This window comes from Equus asinus, chromosome 12 (genome assembly GCF_041296235.1).
Source record: "Equus asinus isolate D_3611 breed Donkey chromosome 12, EquAss-T2T_v2, whole genome shotgun sequence".
Taxonomy (NCBI): Eukaryota; Metazoa; Chordata; class Mammalia; order Perissodactyla; family Equidae; genus Equus; species Equus asinus.
Genome location: NC_091801.1, coordinates 13,802,821 through 13,826,348, shown reverse-complemented (window position 1 = coordinate 13,826,348; position 23,528 = coordinate 13,802,821). Strand labels below are relative to the sequence as shown.

Below are 23,528 nucleotides of genomic sequence, written 5' to 3'. Positions count from 1 at the left end.
ATAGAAAATTTTTAACTGCAGTAACAATAATCAGAGCAGATAGTCTTTAAGTCTTAAGAACATCAAATCAACAGGCCACATTCTCTCATCCTCAGTTTCTCTACCCCCACTTTGAAGAAAGGGCATTGAATTTCCGTCTGTCTCTGATTGTGGGATTTGTAATCAACACTGGATTTCTTTTAATAGAAAGTTCTTGATCAGTAAAGAAGATATTTTGAAATGTAAGTCTTGTGACCTCTCTTCATTTGAGACACACACTCCACAAAAAGGAAAATTCACTCTAAGTCTTGGTGTAAAATTATTTCAGATAAATGGTGACCTACCGGTGACCATGACATGGCATTTAATGACTTTTACAAGAAAGCAAGTCACAGTAAGCCCTTGACCACAATTGGGAGATGTTCATGTCATGTTAGGATTTGCTCTCACTCTTTTTGGAAGACCTCTCATCTGATATTATACACAGTTCAAAAACTGTTTATCTTTGTTACATTAATACATGACATGATATTCCAAAAAGAGTAAATTTATTTTATGTTTACTTGTAGCCAAATTAAAAACGGTTAGCTTTCCTGCTTAGCGTTCATGAGGACTGTTCACATAATCTATATGGATTGCTGAGATGTCGTTGTTCCTGCAACCAAGTTATTTAGAAGAGAACAGACATTCAGATTCACCACATATATAGTCCGTTGTCTCCTGAATACAGAATTTGGATGTGGTCATCAATGGCATCAAAGATATGTGCTGTGATGTGACTGTTATGTGTACATATAGTGCTCAGTAGAGAAAAGGTGGGACTCACAATTCATGACCTTATGGGCTTATAATCCACTTGAGAAGACAGAATATCTGCATAAGGAAAGAAATTTAAATGCTAGAATTTATTTAATAGACACTGGCGTAGCTTTTAATCTTAGTTTTCTTTCAGTGACTGGAAACCAAACTTAAAGAGAAATATGGATTTTCTTGTTCTATTCAGATATACCTCTCTGTAGTGAGCACTTCACATAAACGATCTCATTTAATCATCATAATACTGCCTATGAAGTCGATGCTATTATCCTCATTTTGTAGATTAAGAAATTGAGGCTCAGAAAATTTTTTACTTATCCAGTCATTATATTCTTCTTTCTTTTTGTAAAAATAGGAATTTTTGTCATCTGTGATGAAAGTGTGTATGTATAGGTTTAAAATATTTCTGTAACTATGTTGAAAAAACTCCCAATTCAAGTGTATTTATTGGCCATGTTTGAATACTTATATAGTCCATCTACACTTTTTTTCATAAATTTGACTTGTTTTCATTCGAGAGGATACTTGGCTTCCAGATGGAGAAATAAATTTAACTTACAGGAGTGGAGAAACCAGAGGCATACAGATATTGGTGTGTATCTTAAAAGAGAGTTCTAATTATAAGGACCTCTTAAATCTAAAAGCTTTTCCCTTTGGTATGAGCCATCAACTGTGTGAAACATGGTATTTTACTTTAAAAGTGGTGTCTTGGATCAATTGCTTGAAGCTCCATGATCTTCTGTGAAAACATTACAGGGGAAGATCAAGTAAGAAGATGCTTGCTGCTGGAGATCAGAATAATAGATCAACAAGAGGAATGACTAGAGCAGTAACGTCTTAAAGAATTAGTACACAGGAGAAAGGAGCTGTGGAGAAAAAGAACATGAACACACACACACTGACATAACTATGTACATACAAGCATATATGCACATAACATGTGAACATAGATGTATTTTAGGCAAGTGATCCAAATAATTCCATTTATGCACTTTTCTGGCCATATACATTAGCTCTGCTAGATCTTTTGTCAGCTGTCTTGTGGAAAACAATTAAAGAATTTATTCATTATTTAACATTTATTAAATCCTCACAATATGTGAGCACTGTGCTCAGGGATAAGGATATAATAACAGAGAAGATAGTCTTTGTCTTCAAGAGCTCCCAGCATCCTATGGGAAGGATGTTATGTGGTGGTATGAGGAAACAGAAGAGACATTCACAGAGAGTTTCATGATCCTAGAGGAGGGATATCATGGAGGACTTTCTGGAGGAGGTGATGTCTGAACTGAGTCTTGAAGAGCAAGCAGCAGTTTGTCAAAAGGAAATGGGAAAGGTGGAGGCCAGTCCAGGAGACAGCATGAAGAAAGACGGGGAGGTTGAGACAGAATGATGTGTGTGGTCTGAGGTCACTGGAATCTAGTGATGAGGGAGAGATGAGAGGTGATGGTGGAGAGGTAGACCAGATCTGGTAGGGCTAACCAGACTTTATACTGCCAGTAACCATGAGCCTTTGTAGGGTTTAAATCTTGGCAAGGTCACATTTGTATCTTAGCAGATCATTCTAGTAGCTGTGTGGAGAATGGTTTTTAGGTAGACAAAACCAGACTTCAGGATCTTGTTTAAGAGGCTGTTACAGAAAAGTAGGCAAGACATGCTGAGGGTATGAACCAGAATCATGGTTCAAGGGTAACGGGGACTGGGTACTGGTGGCAGGGGGCTTCAGTGACGTTTAAGAGATGCATTTGGTTAAGACCTGGTGCTTATTTGGATGTGGCTGGATGGATCAGGATTTCTCAGAGTTTTAGCTTGGGTGTTGGGTGTGGGGCTGCGAAGAGCCATAAATCTGGGATGGAGAAGGAACCAGAACTGGTTGGGCAGGTTGGAGGCGTGTTCAGTTTAGTTGAAGGCATCTGAGGTTTATCTAGGAAGAGTTGATCAGCGCATGGATATTTTAGTCTAGAGCTTGAGAAGGAGGTCTCTGGTGACATGTTGGGAATTGTCAACCTATAGGTGTATAAAATTGAGGACACAGCCTCTTCTGTATAGGACACTGTGTTATCTTTTCCTCCCTTCTTATATCTTAAAGCAAAGATTTATATCTCCATAAATACACAGTAATACACCTCTTGGTTGTGCATGAACAGAGAGAGCCCATAGAATAAGAAATGCTGAAGGAAAAATGCCAGTAACCAAATGGTTGTTGCTGTTTTCCAGTTGTGTCCGTGGAAATGCCTGCCTCAGAGGGATATCGCTCCAGTTGACCTCCCCACGGCTCACTCTTTGGAAGACCCTGGCTCTGCAGCTTCGTTCAGTTCAAAATGGCAGAAAAGGCTGCCCCTGGCTTAAACAGGAAGACTTCAAGGTCGACACTTTCTCTCCCACCGGAACCCGTGGACATCATTAGGAGCAAAACGTGCTCCCGGAGAGTTAAGATCAACGTGGGGGGTCTCAACCACGAGGTGCTGTGGAGAACGTTGGACCGGCTGCCCCGCACACGCCTGGGGAAGCTGCGGGACTGCAACACCCACGAGAGCCTCCTGGAGGTGTGCGATGACTACAACCTGAATGAGAATGAGTATTTCTTTGATCGGCATCCGGGAGCCTTCACTTCCATCTTAAATTTCTACCGGACAGGGAAACTCCACATGATGGAAGAAATGTGTGCTCTCTCATTTGGCCAAGAGCTTGATTACTGGGGCATTGATGAGATCTACTTGGAGTCCTGTTGCCAGGCCAGGTATCATCAAAAGAAGGAACAGATGAACGAAGAACTGAGGCGAGAGGCAGAGACCATGCGGGAGCGGGAGGGAGAAGAGTTTGATAACACCTGCTGCCCTGAAAAAAGGAAGAAACTGTGGGACTTGCTGGAGAAACCCAACTCATCCGTGGCTGCCAAGGTATGAAAAGCGTGGCGCTGCTTTCCTGTGGGTGGTCAGAAAAGGTTGTTGCCTACATTCCAGAGCGTGTCATTTTCATGTAAGATGTGTTGGTAAGACAGAACAGAATAGGGCTACACGGACAGTGAAAAATACTTTCTAAAACCTTGTTTAGTCAAATGCGGTTTTTCTTCCTGTGTAATGTCATAAAATGGCATTACTCTTTGGTAAATGTCGTTATTATGTAGGAACAGGTCTGGGCGACAGAATATCAGAGAGTTCTCGTTTCCCTGGTGCTGTGTGGTGTTGGTGACTTGGAGGTTGAAGAGAAAGCACTGGCTCAGCTTGGTCAGGCATGGGACCTGGGCTGCATCCTGAGTAAAGGCACGGTGCCATCGCTGAAAGTAGCGGAGGCGCCTCCTGGCCCGGTTCTCCAGGGGTGCAAGGAAAGAGGAGAGTGCGGCCTCATGTAGCTCAGAGGACTGGGGAGCCCCACACCTGAGGAAGGTGCAATCTTATTAGGCTGTGTTAGGAATAAATCCGTGTCTGGAAGGCATCCATTTACCTCCCCTTGTGAAGACTACTCTGACAATGATCTTCCTGATTCTTATTGCATATTATTTTCTGCAATTGAGGGATTACTGTATCTCAGAGTTTGTGAAGTGTTTGCCTAAAATGAAGGTAAATTCATATGTTTCCATTGTGTTTGCATATATCTGAATCTCAGAATACGTTTTTTTCCCACTAATTTCAGTGTTTAATTCAACTGCATGATTCTGTTTATCTGGATTTATTTAGAGCTTTGAGAGAGTTAGCTCAAACTGATTTTCGGCCCATATATTTAGTTCTGTATTGCAATGTGAATTATAAATAAAAAGTCAAAAGAGTCATCCTTAGCTGCAGAAGCATAGTATTGATATTTTGTGCATATTAGATGAAAATGGAACATGGAATAGAAAAGAGAAAAGTGTGTCATCTTATGAATTCTTTAAACTGCTTACAGTTTTTTCAATTATTCTTTCTTATAAACAGTAAAGATTGCAGAAATATAATAGATTATATGTGCCTTTTGACTGGAAATTAAGATTCCACATGATAATCTACAATATATAAATATTGTAAATAATCAGCTGAATGCAGATGATCATAAAACTGCTTCTTGCACTGTTTAGTATGTCTAATTTTGCATCGTGTTGACTTCTAAAGGCATTTTACTTTCCAGCCAGGATCTGGAACTAAATGAAATAAAGTGTTGTACGTAATGAGGAAATGCACATTTGTGGCAAATGGGAGATTTCAGCTAGCTCTTTTTGTAGTTATGAGTAATTTGTTTACTTTTGCTTGACCTGTAAGAAAGACATAGACGTGCTACCTTTGTGAGTTTTGCTTGAGAAGGTTCCTGCTCTTTCCAATGTCAGGTGTTTAGTTACATATTTGAGTTTCTACTAGAAATATGGAGTGAGGTTTGAAGATGAATGAGATAAACTCTGGATTTAAGGGAGTATTTTGGATGTTAAATTAACTCTTTCAGGCCTTTAGGCAATTGAATAAATCCTTGTTCCACCAAAAGTTCCAGAGAGATTTAGCCAACTATGTAAAAATAAGCAACTGAATCAAGGAAAATTTGAGAGGTTAATGTGGTTTATTTGCTCATAACAACATGATTGACACCTATCCAAAGTTAAGTACTGCTATAGAAAAAATTTTAAAATATAAATGTGTTTTTTTCTGATTAATTTCTGGTAAGGATGGGATAGGTGGAATAGGGTCAATAATGTGATTTCCCAGAAGAGAAAGTTACTTAATCTCTAAATTTTAGAAGCAGCAGCCATCTCTTGATCTCTAACAAGGTGATGTTGATAATGACCTTTTACTATATATTATTATATACCCCTATGCATCAGACGGATGATTTAAACTTGCTTCAAATTATGGATGTACAGATAAGATATCTACCTATAATCTATACCCAGCTGCTAAGGACCTGAGTTTTGGAAATTTTTATGTACTTATAAATAATTAATTTGTTTCCAAATTATTAATCAAGCTAAGTGAATCTTTGCTAACCTAAGTATATCCTTTACTAAGTTTTCATAAAGGATTTGTGTTTGTTTATTTAAATATCTACATTTTCCTCTCTGTTTGAATAGTGAAATATTATGGAAATTACTTCCACGTGATTATATAGTAGTTTAGTGAAAGTATTGTTCATTTGTCTGAGGTTTGGAGCCTGTTAAAAACAGCTCTGTGTGATGTATAAACCAGTGCCTTTTCTAGTACTCTTCTCAAGTGGTGTGACTTGTTATTTTTCCGGAATAATTCTTGCTAGGGGGAGTGCAAGTGCTCCATGTGTGTGAATAGTATTTTTACAACTTAGGGACAATGAGTTTGGTTAAAGCTGCAGTAGAATGATACATTAACCCTCACTATTTATATTATGGGTGCATCTGGAGCCTCCTTAAACTGTGAAGCTCTTGGGTCGGAATGCTTGGAATCTGTGTGTTTTTCCTAACTTGCTTAGGAGGGAAGACATCTTTGGAAGAGAATATCTGTTTATCTTGTCTTTTCAATGATTGCCTGTTCCATTTGGTAGTTCGCTTGAGCGTATATAGAATGCCCTCTCTCCGCTACACGCATTAAAGTAGACGTGTAGAAAGACACTCACTTCTCTCCAGAATTTAAAAAATATCCTCTTAGCTTAAACAGGGATTTCATGTCCTGGAAAGTATTTGTTTTTTTCTCTTTTAGTTTTTCTGCATTTCATAATTTATCCATAATATTTCTGTAATAAAGTATAAAAGTTATGAGATTACTTTCCATATCTCTAGCATGGAACCATATCTCTAGCATGGAAGGAAAAACTTGACCTTTTCTGTTAAATATTGCACAGTAAGTTAAAGTATCTCTTCACTGACATAGAATAAATACTCAGCAATCAATTAAGTAATAATTGTTTAGCCCATGCTGTGTGCATCCGCTATGATATAGAAAACTATTCCAAGGCCCATTGACCTTGGGTATGACCCTGACAATCACAATTTGGCTCTTATAAAACCTGCTTCTTGGTGTCACTTCTATTAATTGAACTTTCTGGTTTATTAATAACTGAAAAAAATGCCAAAACGGAGTTTAAAAATGTGGTATATTTCAAATGTTTATATTTAACAGTTTAACGTTTTTACACATACACAGAATACCGTGAAATACGATTGCACTTTTCACAAAATAATGACAGGGCTAATAGTTTTCTGTAGCGTGATATGATCTGGTAATGCGACACAAGTTTGGATCTGTATGATGGACTTGTCTTCTTTCAATCTTGTCCATGTGTCTTGGTGACTGTATATATACCCTCATATAGAGATAATGGACAAAGTTTAAATTTAAGGGCCATTTGCAAATGTGGGGCCCAGCCAAATGGACCTAGGGGATGGCTGGCACAAATCTCTGGGTTACCATGACGTGGACTTGCTGGCTCTGGTATGCCTTTCATAGGAGTGTGCAAGGGGAGGACTTGGGCTTAACTGGCTGCCAGTTTCCTGGGCAGGCAATTGGAATTAGGCTCGATCCTGTACCTCTTCCAGCCCTGGGCAATTTAGTCAGCCTCTGGACTGGAAACATTTTTCTCTCTTTGGCCTCTTCCCAAAGGAACTGCAGTATCTGTTCCCCTTTAAATATTGCATATGATGACTTCGGTCTAAGAGGTGTTTTGAAAGCATTTAAGGGAATGGTCCAATGGCCTGCGGTGTTATCAGCCTTTGGGTTGAAACAACACCCAGGAAGGATCACAGCTCCCCTGAGAGTTGACAGTACCGTACAGCGCCCTCGCTCTGGAATCTGTAGAAGGTCGAGGACAAAGGAAGTCAGCCGGGTCTTCAAGCAAACCCAGTCATGAATGGCTGAGCCTTCTGAGGCAAGCCTCAACCTGGACACATAAGTGGATGTGGCGTGCAGGACAATGCCAGCCAACAGGCCCATCTCAAGTGTCAAGTCAGGAAGCTAGACTGTAAGCAGCCTTTATTTGATAAGAACAGTACAAGGCAGAACCTGCAGAAAGACATTTCTGTCCATCTGAACCAGTACAGTGAGAGTCACCCAGCAACCCTGTTGGGCAGGGTCCATGGTCGAGTGGAGGCACTGTTTATTATCTGCTTCCGTCTCCTCAATTTCCCTATTTATCCACAGCCATCACTTGTTTACCTAAGGACTCGTCCCTCATCCTCGTACATTTTTTCCCCCATTTTCTTTCTCTCCTTCTTTTTCATCCCTCCCTCCCCCCCACCCCTCTTTTTCCCTCTCTCAAGAAAGGGACAATGATTAACTAGAGAATTATTTCTCAATCTTTCATTTTCTCCCCTTAAGGAGAAGAATTAATTTAAATTTAAATTCTCCTCAAAGAGAGAAACTAAATACTAAAGAAGATTTTGTCAGGTAGGATGGGACTTGGAGAGCTACAAACTATTGTACCAGCTAAGATTTTTTTTTACCCCTCCCTCCCCCCAAGAACCAATTTTCACCCCCTGGCAGGGACTTTGCTCCAATGGAAAATGCACAGAATGGAGGAAAGGAGATGCCTGTGTTTCCTGCCTCGGTCTCATTACCTCCACATGTCCACAGGACCATCGTCATTGGCATGGTGCAGCACAGCCCCTAAAGCAAGCCTGGGAAGGGTCGGGAGACCTCAGTCATCCTTGGATAAAGAGGGATGCCGGTGGTGGCAGATGTGCAGAGTTGGTCCCTGGAACTCCAGCTCTCTGGAGAGCCAGAGGTCAAAGTTCTGAGTTTCCCAGGGGATGGGGCCTGTTTGGTGACCCTGTGGATGATAACTTCTTGAGAACCATACTCCTTCTTCTAACTGCATTAGAGTGTGGCCTTTCAAGTCATGGAAATAGTAAAGAGAAAATAAATCCAAATCGAACAAAAACTCCTGTGTACTCATGAAGGGGAAAAGAATGCATAACATTCTCATTCTATTTATAGTTTATAGATCAGTTATTCTAAATGCTTTGAATGAAAAAAAGAAAAGTATTGGAACAGAGCCAGAAATTATTTCCTTTTAGTCTGTGAACAGAACTTGCACATCTTGTGCGTAGATATACAGGCAGTCAAGTGAACAACTGTGCCCAGACGAAACTCTCACTTTAGCTTTCTGGGTGACTTTCTTAGGGATGAACAGTAGCAGTAGCCATTAAAATAATAAGTGGGCCCCCAAATGAACTGGTGCAGTATGAGCACACACAGCAGTCTGCCTACGTCGCGGCACCCTTGTGGACCGTGCAGTGCTCCAGTTCTTATCCAGGATTACCGGTGGCCTCATTAGTGTGCCAATCATACTGTTTCTGTGTTGTTTACTGTTTTCCCCTCTTGGCCTTTCCTTCTATCCTACGGATGAGGCTGTCTATGCTCTTCTGATAACACAGCTAAAGAGTTCAGAGGTGCTCGCAGGAGAGAGCTTCAAAGAATGTGGCCCATCTGTAGAGGTTTGGGATGGAGATATTTTTTTTTCCTTTCTAAAATGTATAATCCATGCAGACTAACTGGCTGAAAGCCTGGAATAAATTCGGTATAAAAAAAATAAACCAGATAAGATAGAAAACTTTGAGTTGATTAAAATGTCTTAAATATTCCATTCTTTCGCTCCAGTGGTCCTATTTCTAGATCCGGGCTTCTCTGCTTTTCCCAAAACGCTACCCTGAAAATGCACCACTCTTTGTCCACTTGGCCTCATTTGGTCAGGGAGAGAAGGGCGAGAAAAGAGGAGGAAATTGGTAAAAAGCTCACGTTGCACGTCTGCTTACCTGGAGTGCCGTAGGTCCTGGTTTTACTGAGAATGCCCTGGGTCGAGCCTTTTGTCCTAGACTAATTATTAACAGCCTCTCCTTTCACTCTTAAAACGTGTCCCAGTTTGGATGATAAATTAAGTGATCACCTTACATGTGAATATTTTTGAAAAAAGAAATTATCCAAGAATCATGCACTTTTCATTTCCTCTTTGCTTCTTGGTTGCATTTGAAGAGGGCCAGTCTTCCTTTTCAAGCAATTTTTCCATCTCTTTTGAAAAAAGTTTGGTTTCTATTAATATTGAAAAGAGACATTCTGATTCCTTTCAAGCGTGATTTTTAAACCTCAATAAGTAATTATCATTTTCAAAGTAAAAAAAAAAAAACTAAGGAGTTCTTTCTACATTATTTAATGTTATCACAAAACAGAATACACTGACAGTATTTAAATATTCTGATGTTGAAAATCCATGTACACTGCTTTGGTTATTAACAGATATGTTTTCTTTATTTCAAGTGAGAGACTTTATAAAGGGAATGATGTCCTATTTTAGGTAAGCACAAGTATTATGAAGGAATGATCATAATATTTAACACTCTCCACTTTGGAAGACTCTAGAAGGGTTTGAATAATGTTTTAGATTAAGTGTGCTTCTCTGAGCTTAATCTCCCATTTTTTTAAAAAAGGAAAACAGACACTTTCCAAATGCTAAGAGTTTATAAGAAAATTCACTTGGTACATATGCCTTGACCTCAGATGCTTTCCCTGTATTATTTACTTTTAAGCATTTATGCTGTCTAGGGGAACTATGCCCTCTAAGTTTCGTCTAATAATTACATGAAAGTGTAGTCACATGACTGCTTTGATTTCTCAAGGGTATGGTTAGTCATGGACTCATCCATATTTATTTACATTATTACTATTTATCGTCTCCCCCAACATGTTAGCATCCAGATCATCCTTGTAACTATCAATTACCATTGTGATGTGGTATGGATATGGCAGTTAGTTACATTGGAACTGAACGTGAGAAAATGCTGTTTTGAATGTCCCTAATCTTTTCCCTTTTACTAGCTGCTTTTATATTTCATAGAAATATTTGGCTTATAGAATGAAATGAACTAATCTCTTCCATAGGAACTTTAATATAAAATTACTTATTATAGAATGCCAAGTTAGCCAATTTTATTGAATTTTTAATATTACATATAAAATATTGAATATTTATTGAATGTTAAATAAATTGAATCATCAAAAATAAAAATCTTTGGGAGTTCATTGCATTTATCTTTAATTTCTCTGTGCTTCTACCTTGTTCTGCAAAGGAGGCAGCTCACTAGAAATACGTACACTAATAATTCAGATAAAACAACAATGATAGAATTCAAAGCAAAAAAATACAACTGGAAGAGATATATTTTAAATTGTCACAGTAACACTAGGAAATGCTTCATTTTCTGCAAAATATTTTGAATAATTTTAATTTAAAAATGACAATCTTACAATTTAAAATATGGTTGAAATTCATGAACAAAATTTGTGTTCATGATTAGAAAAATGTACCTATCTGACCTTAGAGAACATTGTTAGCCAACCCAAGGTAAGAGTCATTCTTAACCTAGAGACTCTGTACCCATGCGAATTGACCATTGTGATGAAAGATATTTTCAAAATAATTAACAAAGTTGATTCTAAAAGAATTACTGGAATAAAAATTCCTTTTTGATCAAAGCATGATTACATAGAAAAAAACTACAGCTGCTAATGTATAATTCATGAAATAACTGTAGATTACAGTATCTTTTTGGTTTTGGCATTGATTTAGCATTAGTGATTGTATTCTATTTGAGAATAACCACAGAGTTCCAAGACATTCAATAATCTGTACTGTGCTGAGGCATAAATCTGAATTCTGTCTAACGTAAGACTGGTCTGCAGGAACTAGTGACTTTGATAGTGAGCGAGCTTAGCTGGCCACCTGGTACTGTTAGCCTAACCTAATTTCTTTTTTTTCCTCCTCAGAACACATCCCTCACTAAAAATATCCTATTTAGGTATTCTGAGAGTGACAGAAGTTTCTTAAGGTAGCAATCAGCCTGGAAATTATTCTTGCCCGCCAACAGCCTGGTGGTCATTGAAACCCTTCCTCCCTCTATGGTGCAACAGAAAAGGGTAAAGGAGTCCCCCAGCTGTGACAGCTAGCATATTCCACATAGCATGTGGACATTGGAGGCAAGCTGCTTCCTGTATCTATCAGCAACATTCAGCCCTTCACCCAACTTACTCTTTCCCTGTATCTCCTGGAATGTCGTTGATGATGACTTTATGTAGAGTTTACAGTAAGAACTTCGAAGGACTTGCGGAGACCAAGACTTCTCTGCAGTTGCTATGTCTGACTTTAGACACAGATATAACCAATCTAAAATAAAGAAGCTAGACATGGACCAACTGGGAACAGAGAAGTCTAGTGACTGGCACAGAGACAGGTGATGGAAAAGTGGAAGAGGAAGACGTTTGCCCTCATCCTGCTACACTTTTCTACAAGACACCAAAAGCTAACAGCAGAACTATATCAGACTTTGTACCTAATTATTTAGTTTTGACTAAACATCTCTGTCTAAATTAACTCCTTTGCTAATGCATAAAATGAATGGATTTTTTCCCCTTAAATCATCCCCTTTGATCTCTTTATAAAGCTTCAAGTGAAAGAACTCTGGGTATTTCTAATGACAGATACCTGAAGTACATAGATCCAACTGATGGTCAAGTTTCTGTGTCTAGGATGAGCAAACAAGGTAGCAGCAGCCCTCACCAGTGGTACCTGAACTAGGTCTCTTCTTGTGTGTGTGTGTGTGTGTGTGTGTGAGAGAGAGAGAGAGAGAGAAAGACATGTTAGTCATACACACTGCGATCTCCCCGTTAGAGCATATTATTTTATAAAAACCCACCTGCACAAAAAAGCAATGAAATTCAGCCCATATTGGATAATTTAGGATAGGTGTAACTTTGTCATCCGAATAACACAGCTCATTCAGAATATAAACTTTTGTGATAACCTGATCGGGCACAAAGTCCGTGGAAAGTGCTCTAACGGTCCAAGAATAGCAGGAAGAAGTATTTGCATTAGTCTTTGAGGATTTTGTTTTGGGATGCTAGAGGTCATTGCCATCCTGGATTTCACGCTTTTACTTATGTCTCGTTGAGTCACTCCTGATACAACCACAAGTGTTGAGTGCCACTTTAAATAGCTTCTCTAGCCTACGCCACAGCAGTGCCAAGGACAGTCAAGTAATCCCAGCATAGCTTCGAATGGGGTTGCTTGGTTGTGTCATTCTTCGCTGAAACGAACCTCAGGATATTTGCACATGAGTGAAAGAACTTCCAGCCTTCCAATCATTGTTTTATCTCTAATTAATATAAAACCTAGAGTGCAATTTTGAATATTGAAGTGCAGTTGTCTTATCTGGTGTCATCTAAATTTAATCCTCGACCAAATGTGTTCCTCAAATTAGATTTTTTTTTAAAACATTCAAATTTTAGTTTATGTCTTAGAGTTACATCTATCTCTGGCAACATTTTGCATAGAACTATCTAACTTGTATGTTGGTATCTGAGCATGTAGCTTCAACCAGAATTTAGTTGAATTGAAAAATAACTCAGTGTCACTATCTATGAAGTAGATTAACAGATTTGTGCTGTGATAAATTGGATGTATGTCATTAATAAAACGGAAACTTTCACTTTGGGGGGGCTAAAAAGAGGCCCTGCACAATATCCTTAAGGTGAGAAACCTGTTTGATGTCAGTGCAGTTTTTAGTTTAAAGGCAGAAAAACATTGGTAGCCAATCTTGGTTTTTTGGGGAAAGATTTGCCCTGAGCTAACGTTTGTTAGCTTTCCTCTCTTTTTTTTCCTCCCCAAAACCCCAGTACATGCTTGTATAATCTAGTTGTACATCCTTCTAGTTCTTCTGTATGAGCCGCCATCACACCATGGCAACTGACAGACAGGTGGCATGGTTCTATGCCAGGGTGCTGAACCAGAGCTGCCAAGGTGGTGAGGGCTGAACTTTAACCACTAGGCTATCAGGGATGGCTCAGCAATCTTGTTTTTTGTTCTTGTTGTTTGTTTGTTTTTAATTTTTTTTACTGTGGTCATAATAGCTTATAACATAGTGAGATTTCAGTTGTACATTATTGTTTGTCGTACACCATGTAAGGATGCCCCTTCACCCCTTGTGCCCACCCTCCACCCCCATTTCCCCGGGAACCACTAATTTATTCTCTTTGTCTGTAAGTTTATATTCCACATGAGGGTGAAATCATATGGTGTTTGTCTTTCTCTGTCTGGCTTATTTTGCTTAACATGATGCCCTGAAGGTTCATCCATGTGGTTGTGAATGGGACGATTTCGTCTTTTTTTATGGCTGAGTAGTGTTCCATTGTATATGTATACCACATCTTCTTTATCCAGTCATCTGTTGATGGGCACTTGGGTTGCTTCCATGTTTTGGCTATTGTGAATAATGCTGCAATGAACGTAGGGGTGCATAAGTCTCTTTGAATTGTTGATTTCGGGTTCTTTGGGTAAATATCCAGTAGTGAGATAGCTGGGTCATATGGTATTTCTATTTTTAATTTTTTGAGAAATCTCCATACTGTTTTCCACAGTGGCTGCACCAGTTTATGTTCCCACCAGCAGTGGATGAGAGTTCCCTTTTCTCCACATCCTCTCCAACATTTGTTGTTTTCTGTATTGGTGATTGTAGCCATTCTAATGGGTGTAAGATGATATCTAAGTGTAATTTTGATTTGCATTTCCCTGATGATTAGTGATGTTGAGCATCTTTTCATGTGCCTCTTTGCCATCTGTATATATTCTTTGGAAAAATGTCTGCTCATACCCTCTGCCCACTTTGTGATTGAGTTGTTTGTTTTTTTGTAGTTCATTTGTGTGAGCTCTTTATGTATTATGGAGATTAACCCCTTATCAGATAGATGATTTGTAAATATTTTCTCCCAGTTGGTGGGTTGTCTTTTCATTTTTATCCTAGTTTCCTTTGCCTTCCAGAAGCTCTTTAGTCTGAATGAAGTCCCATTTGTTTATTTTTTCTTTTGTTTCCCTTGTCTAAGGCAGTCTTGTTTTTTAAAAGGTAATAATTTGCTGTACTACAGGTGGAATGAACTACAAGTACAATGAAAGAAAATATGAAATTGTTGGCTAGAATCTGGTATAACACAAAGTTGCTATTACATATGTGCTATGTAAAAAAGCTAGCACGTTTGATTATATTTCTTAAATGAATTCTGCAGGTGTGAAAATTACTGTAATACATAAGTAAAGTAATTATATTATGAGTAATATTAAAATTCAAAGCAAAAATCAGTTTTTTAAACACTGGTCTTTATTTTTCAAATTCTGTTTCATGAGCCATTATAAATATTTTAAATTGCATGGAGTGGTTATGACGTCCTGATCACACACACTTTTTTCCAAAGTTTTGTGTAGAGATTATGCATGAGGTAGCTTAAAGGGTAGCACACTTTTTGATAGGCCTATTTTAACAATATATCAGGTATATTTATGTGCTTAAAGAAAGAGATGTTATATTACAATCAAAAAAGTTGCTTTGGTTTCTCTGTTTACCTGTCTTTGTTAAGTTATCTGGCATATGCCAGAGCATTCGTGAACTTTTCTACTCGGCTGCCCTTTGGTGCATACATCAGACATTGAGTCTGAAGATTAGATGACAGATCACTGCTGTTCATCACACATTCTGACCTGGCTGTAATGGGTGGCCTCATGTTATACTTTTAGTACAAAGAAGGTTCTACAAGGCACCAGATTGCCACCTATGGGAACTTTGAAAATGTTCAAATGCCTTTTTCACTGCAGCTCAGTCCAAATGAAGAAATATCCTTGTTAGTTCTTCAAGCTCTTATTTTCTCTCTATCTGAGGAGTCTTCCCCGTGTCATCTCCACATACCAGCTTCTCAGCTCTTTCCCTCTGGGTCAGCCCTTCCAGAGGAATGCGGAAGGAAACCTGTCCCACTGCCCACTCCACATCCAGCCCGGCTGGTCCCCTCCAGAGTCCTCCTCATCAGAGGATGTTTTGGTTATACTTTGTTGAACAACTATTTTATTTTATTTTTTACTGAGATATAATTGACATACAACATTACATTAGTTTCAGGTGTATAACATAATGATTTGATATTTTATGTATTGCAAAATGATCACCACAAAAAGTCTAGTTAACATCGGTCACCATACATAGTTACAAAAATTTTTTTCTTGTTATGAGAACTTTTAAGATCTGTTCTTTTAGAAACTTTCAAATATGCAATACAGTATTATTAACTATGGTCACTATACTGTACATGAACAACTATTGATTTTCCATTTAATTTCTTTGGCTCCAATTGAATTTCACATTTGTTTTTAGCCTGGTTCTAAATCTTTTCATGAGATGATATCTACTTAAATTCAGTGAAATTTGCATGTAGTGAAAGTCCAAATGAGAGAAAGTAGATATACCAAAAAAATCCGGACTTCGTTTTGTCTTCAATTTATAAACAACGATTTGTTTTTCTTTATTCCCAAAGCATCAGAATCTGAGAGTACATAGACTTTTTTCTTCTAGACTCTTTAAAATCAGTATATAGATAGTACTTTTCCTCTCCATTTGAGAGAATCTGATTCTTCACCCCCCCGCCCGCCCCTCCCTTAATCCATGAGCTCTGGCTGTGCAAATTGAGCTCGTTTTTCTTTCCACCCCCTCATAGTAGTTGTCACTATCCCCAGAGACTCCTGTTTTGAGCAGAAATTTAACTCTGGGGGAAGAGACTGCGGTTAGTTGACACCTGATACAGAAACAGATACTTTTCACAAGGCTGTATTCGCTTCTGTTTTCCAAGTCCTCTGTGAGATGTAGCTATAACTTCCTATTATCATCAGTGTTCTTGTAACACTTACCCTGCCTTCTTATTTTGAGACCAGTTCTCTTCTAACAATACTGCTCCCTTCACGACCTGGAAAAAATGAAACTTGTTCCGTGCAGTCTAGAGTCATGAAGTGAAGTCCACCTTTTCTTGTCCTTTCAATAATTAGTATGACCTTCCTCAAAGAGCAGGAGAGGGAGAATTTATATTGAGCATCTGCTTGAGGATTTTTCATATCGACCCTTTACAACAGGGGTGAGCAAATGTTTTCTGTAAAGGGCCAGATAGTAAATATTTTCAGGTTTGTGGGCCATAAGGTCTCAGTCACAACTACTCAGCTCTGCTGTTGTACTGTGAAAGGAGCCATAGACAACACGTAAACAAATGGGCATGCCTGGGTTCCAGCAAAACACGACAGCAGGCTGGGTTTGGCCCACAGACCAGAGTTTGCCTACTGCTGCTTTATATCAGCCCTGTGAGAAGACATCATTAATCCCTTGATACATGTTAGAGAACTGAAAACCAGAGATTCAAATTCTTGTCTGTCATCCCTCACTAAGTGGCAAATTGAGACTCGTATCCAGTCTATCTGAAACCCAGCGTTCCCACAGTTCTTCTTCCTGTCCAGCTGTATTTATCATTTCTTGCTCATCATTATCCAGTAGTCCTGTCACTATTCAATATTCATTGAAGACTTGGTTTATGACTGAAAATCATCTTACCACTTGTGCCCCCTCGCTATCATGCAGGACAACTACCCATCATAAATTCCAGCCAAAATGTTCCCCATCTTGAACTTAGCACGTGGATGAAACTATACCTTTGGAATCTTCAACACTGATTACGACCACTGTACCTTCCATTTCTCACTAAATATATACTTTGTCCCTATTGAAACCTCTTTTGCCTTTACTTATTCCATTATTTTTCTACTCACTCGGGACCACTGGATCCACTGCCATGGTGTGGGTCTTCATCATCTCTTACTTGGGTTGTGGTGATGTCACAACCTGGACTTTCTCACTTCATTTTCCTTCTAATTCTAATCTATTCTCTATGGAGCCAACAGAATTATCCTTCAAAAACATGCCTCTGATTGGGTCCCTTCTGAACTCTAAACCTCAGTGATTTCCCATTGCCTGCAGTCTAGTTCAAACTCCTTAGCATTGCATTTAAGACTCCTCACCACCTTCCTATCCAACCACATGCCTTACCACTGCTCATACAGAATGCTCCAGTTGTTCCAAACTATCAACCATTCCTGAAGACAGGGCTGTGGTCTCAACAAGTTGTTTACTGCACTGGACGAGCAGTACTCTCCCATGGCTACCACCATGCAGAGCGGACATCTTTTTTCTAATTTGCACAAGGGTGCCCTGCAAACTGGCTGTAGCCACACTGCACACATCTGGCACCTTCGTATCTCTGTGGCCACCACTGCTTTCCTGACCTGGAATGCACTTTGCTCCTTCTGTATATCTCAGCTCCTATGTCCCTCTTTTGTGATGTCCGCCTGACTCTCCCTCCTCTTTTTCCCCAGCTCTTTCTTCATACTTGTAATTTAGAGAGTCTGTCTGCGCTGTGCTCATCTCCCCAGCTAAGCTGTCACACTTGAGGCATCAGACCATTTCTTCATCTTCAGTTCCTGACACCTAGCACAGTTCCTGGCACATACCAAACACTCAGTACCTGCCACCGAATGGCCCTGAAAGGCAGAAATAACAGCAAGACCAAACGTCTTATAATATTTCTAAATCTCTGTGAAAATGAAAGCACATAGAGGTTGACTATCTCATGCCAGTAATTAGACCCGAGTAATGCTAGGTTTGTTTTAGGCAGTTTAAGGAAGCTGGATATCTCACCTGTTTTAAATGGCTTCATGTTTTTTAAATAGGCTGAGATCCATAGATGTGGGTTTTCCATTTTCACATTGTATAAATTCTCCATCTAGAATAGTGTGTAGGCTGCTCTGTATGCCACAGAGTTTATGCAAAGAAAGCTATCAGGTGCTGCTGAAAGGCAGGCTTTCGGATGCTTTGCTTTGCTGAGATTGCTCATTTTAGCTGAACTGCAGCTTCTGGGAGCTGTTGTCATAGGTAATGTGCAGCCTGTCTGTGAGGGGAGAGGACCTCAGTCTGGCCCCAGGGGACGGGCCGTCCTTTCACGCCCTCTAGAGCATGAGTAGATGGTTTCTTTCCATTCAGCTGTCCACCCTTGGGAGCACCTTGGGCGCAAATGGGGTTATCCCATTCCTCAGGAAAAGTCACACATGGGGATAAATCCAAGGTTTAAATCACAACAGGTCTCCAATATGGTATCTTCTTATAGGAATATGAAAAGAGTGTGAAAAAATAAATTCTTAATGGCGTAATGTAAAAAAGGAAGATCAGGAATCCTTATTTTTACTACAAAAGCTAAAAGAATCATAATGGTATCCAATTAGGGGAACTGACTTTTATTGTAATCCAAAAAGATATTTTCTGGAAACTTCTAGTTTGATTTTTTTTAAATGGAAATTAGGCATTCATTTTTGTCTCAAAATTGCTTGCTAGCATCCTCCCACTTGGTCCTCAGGTGCATTCAAATATTATTCTGATATTTCAGACCATACTAATGGGATTTTCTAATATGGCATTTTGGAATGAGCTTTGATCCACCCCTTTTAAAATGCCCCATTCCTTTAGGAAGTATTTTTGATTTGTTTCAATGTAATAATTCATAAAATTACTGTTTCAAGAGCTACTTTGTATAAAAAAACTTTTAAGCCTTATATGAATTTTAATGAGATAAGTGTTAAGAGTAAAATTGTTTTCCTTTGTTAAATCTTTCGACTTTATCATATCTCAGTTTTTAAGAGTTTTTAGTAGCATTGTATTATAATTTAATTCTTTCAATTCTACTGCAAAAGGAAACTGTGAAGTTAAGGTATGTTTTCAGTTCTGCTCTTAATTATTTGTGCACTGACCAAAGGAAAGAAATCTTTGAAGAGATCACAAAATTTTATGGGAGACAAAATTGATAGATATAAAATGATCAAAAAATATTCTTTATACAACCACATATTTGAGTGAACTTCCATTTTGTGTGGCATTTACAATTTCAGAGGAGGGATCCAGTTATGTGAACTTTTAACAGATAGAGAAAGCTTTATAAATGAGAGGGAATCGAGTAGAGGAATAGAAAAATATTTCGAGAAGAAGGAGAAAGCATAAACAAAGGCAAAAAGACAGGGATTCAAGGGCCTAATTCCTGCATGGAATTTAGGGAAACTAAAGTCCCTGCATGGGACTTTCGGGAAACTGTCAATAGTAGGAAGTGGGTTGGAAGGGTCAGGGAGGCCCATGTGCTATCCCAGCTTGGGGGCCCGCCTGGGTGTCTACACTCTCACAGGTCATAGGTGGGTGATGGTTCGGTCTGTACCTGGCAGTTGTTGGTGGGAAGCTGCTGGGGAGGTGGGGTGACACAATGATGAGGAGTGTAGGCTCAGGGGTAAGACACACTTGGGATGGAGGGCTGGGTCTGCCACTTAACCCAATTGGTGACCTTGCTGAGCTTCAGAGTCTCAGCAAAATAGTGGAGCGGGTACTCATCTAGACCTAATACAGTTACTGTGAGGATTAAGTGAGGTAGTTACCTGAGTCCCGAGTACACAAGCATACCTGGCATGTATTACGTATTAGTGGTATAATTATTGTTACTCAAAATACTTCATTTTGAATCACCACCAAGCGGAATTTTTTCCATAAATATTTGATATTCTTCTGTGGCACTTTAGTAATTTTATTAGACTGTGAAGACAACATCTATGTCTAGGTAGCAAACTGTTTTCAGCTCATTTTTGGAACCAAACTCCTTAAAAGCAGTTAATGAAATTAATGTTTATTGATTTGTCCAAATTTTTGTGGCAGTGATACTTTACCTAAATGGAACCTGGAGCACAAATTAAAATTTAAATCTTAAAAAGTCTATTTTTGAGAAATGGATCCTATTGATGGAAATAATGAAAATAAAAAGAATGTACTGACCATTCCGAAGTTTGGTTATAGTATAGCATATGTATTCATTGCTCTTCTCCTGATGGTCACCTTCGTGTCAGTCATTGATATGGATATAATGCCTGGAAGTTGAGCAGCTGTAGATAGCTCTAGTCTTGTTCACAAACAGTGCTTTTGCCTTGAGAGAGGGAAGTGATCAGACTGTCACTTTGTGCTTTCCATTTGGGCTCATTGCCTCATATTTCTTATCTAAGTATCTGTTAGTGGGGTACGAAATTGAACACAGATCATTGGCCTTCTAAATTCCTGTCATTATGATGCATTAACAGTAAGATGTTTGATAGCAAATAATTATTTGGCTCCGGAAGAATAGGATTCATAGTAAACATAGTCTCAGCCGTAAAATTTTCCATGCTGAACCTCAAAAACTCTCATTTGTTAGAGATGCCATAATCACTCAAGAGTGCTTAGTGGAACACTGTCACTCATAGAAAAGAAACAATTCTTATCACTAATTTTTCACAAAGAACCACATTGTCTGAACTTAAGGTTGAGATAGGTATTTAACACAGCATTTGTTTCCCGATATGTAAATGTTAAATAAATAAATAAAAATTCTCTCAAAATCAAAATATCAGATATTTTTATTGAGTTTAGCATTTAAAAGTCCTTTTCTTGATTCAGAACATTTATTACTAGGTCTCTTTCCCCTTAAATTATTTAATGCATCTTAGGAATATATAACATGATGGGATAATAAATGACAAAATAGATTGTAGATAGGTAGATAGATAAATAAATAAATAGACTAGATGGAAATGTAGAATAAATAGAAAGATAATAAAAAGATGGAAAGATAGACTAGATATGATAGATAGTTGATAGATAAGTTGATAGATATAAGACAAAAAGGAAATATGGGTAGAAAAATAGGAAACTGGGGAGATTAGCATATAAAATATTCATGACACAAGTGCCTATTATCATTGGTGAAGGAGAGCACAGACTTTGAGCTTTCTTAATGCTAAAGCAAACAGGAAAACAAGTAAAACGAACAAAATTGTATGAAATCTGGACTTTGCAGGCAGGACTCATGGTCCCGCATTGAGCATGGTCCTTGTTAAAGGGCAGAGGTGCGTAGGGTCAGCTCTTCAGATGAGTATTCATTTACTGAGCAAATATTTATGGAATTCCAGGCTGTGTTCCAGGTGCTGGGGATCCAACCTTGAGCAGAATAGACACAACCTACCGCCGCCATGGAATTCACGTTCTAGAAGGAGGAGACAGATAATAAATAAAATAAATGAATAACTATGTAACATGTTGTAAAGTGATCAATGATATGGGGGGAAATAAAGCAAGAGACAAGGTTAGGAAGTGCCTGGGGGCGGATGGTTCCATTTTAAAGAGGGTTTCCAGGGAGGGCTGAGTAAAGTTCTGAAGAAGTGAAGGAAGGAGCCCTCTGGACATCTGGAGGGGAGGGTTCCAGGCAGTGATGGAAGCAGGACTGGCCACAGAGGTTCTCAGCCTGGGGTGATTTTGTCCTTCAGGGAACATTTGTCCATGTCCTGGGAAGTTTTTGGTTTTCACCTTTGGGAGGAGGAGGTGTTGCTGTCATCAAGTGGATGGAGGCCAGGGATGCTGTTCAGCATCCTACAGTGCACAGGACAGCCCCACAACAAAGAACCATCTAGTCCAAAATGTCCGTAGTGCCGAAGTGAAGAAACCCTGGTCTAATGCAAGGAGGCTGCAGGGCAGGGGGCCTGGGGGAGCGCTGTAGGAGATGAGGTCAGAGACAGAAAGGGCGTCCAGATCCAGGAGGGCCTCGCAGCTCTTACCAGGGATTTCAGCTTTTTCTCCAGGAGAGAATGGGAGCCAGGGGCGAGTCCTAAGTGGTGGTGATCTGATTCACAGAGGAACAGGCTCCCCGTACCTCCTGTGCTGAAAATAGAGTTTAGCAAGGGGGAAAGATGAAGCTGGAGACTTTTGTAATAATTCTGGAGAGAGACTGAATCTCATTAAATACTAAAATCATGCAGGATGAATGAGTGTGTTATTTATTCAACAAGATACCATCTAGAATATTTACATTTCACGTCTTTCATCTTAAAACTGGGTTTTATGGGTACATCATCTTGGCTGCCCATTTTTTAAATTAGGAAGAAAAATTGCTGTCTGTCAAAATTTAGGTTTCAACTCTTAATAGAATATCTCAGAAAAAAAAAGAAGAAAACAAAGACAGACCTCTTTCATAAGTGTTAAACCAGTCTAAGAATGCTAGTAGTGGTAGATTTGTCTTCAGCCATCCTTATAATTAATTAACTTGTTTGGTGCTGTCTAAAAAAAGGAGAATTTAGAAAAAAATTAAACCAGGCACAGACAAATCCAGATACCTTTTTTAGGGGCATCTAAAGAGGGTTGTTTAAAAAGATGAGTTTTAAAAAGTCAATCGGGGCCAGCCCAGTGGTCGAGTGGTTAAGTTCATGTGCTCCTCTTCGGTGGCCCAGGGTTTCGCAGGTTCGGATCCTGGGCGCAGACATGGCACCGCTCATCAAGCCACCCTGTGGCGGCGTCCCACGTGCCACAACTAGAAGGACCCGCAACTAAAACTACACAACTATGTACCGGGGGGCTTTGGGGAGAAAAAGGAAAAAAAAAAGTCAATCAGAGAACGTAGACAAATATAGGTTAAAAAAAAAAAGGCAAATCCAGATGCAGATAAACAAGAGGAACTCCATGGAAGCAGAGAAATCCCAAGTCTAGGAAGTGCTGGAGACCTTATTTGGCTCTGGGGGTCAGAGTGAGGCTCGGAGCTGACACTCCTAAAGGCCTTCTCCCACCTTAGCTCCTCATGCTAATTTGATTCAAATGGAGGATGCGGTTTTTTTCCTCTTACTTTTATTATACATAAATGTAATAAATATTTATATATACATATGTGTTTTATAAGATTTCATTAATTATAAGTAGCAGTGTGATTTATAGTAAATGAAAAACTATTTTTTAAAATTTAGAGCAGATTGAGACTATGATACAAAACTCCACCTACTGACAATATTGTAAGCCACTCTCCATCCCCTAGGCAGGCACGTGGACTGTTTCTCAAGAAAGCCACGGCCAATATCTGTGTCGTCTTGAT

At 39.1% G+C, this 23,528-nt stretch overlaps 1 protein-coding gene across 2 annotated transcripts in view; it reads left to right on the top strand.

Annotated features, from left to right (window-relative positions):
- The window catches only part of KCNB2 (potassium voltage-gated channel subfamily B member 2), a 377,391-nt gene that overhangs the window by 22,554 nt on the left and 331,309 nt on the right, over nucleotides 1-23,528 (top strand). For both annotated transcript variants that reach the window (XM_070481081.1, XM_044768065.2), the window contains exon 2: nucleotides 3,013-3,695. In XM_070481081.1, the coding sequence (XP_070337182.1) occupies nucleotides 3,117-3,695 (579 nt within the window). In that variant the 5' untranslated portion in view covers nucleotides 3,013-3,116. The remainder of the gene's footprint in view (nucleotides 1-3,012; nucleotides 3,696-23,528) is intronic.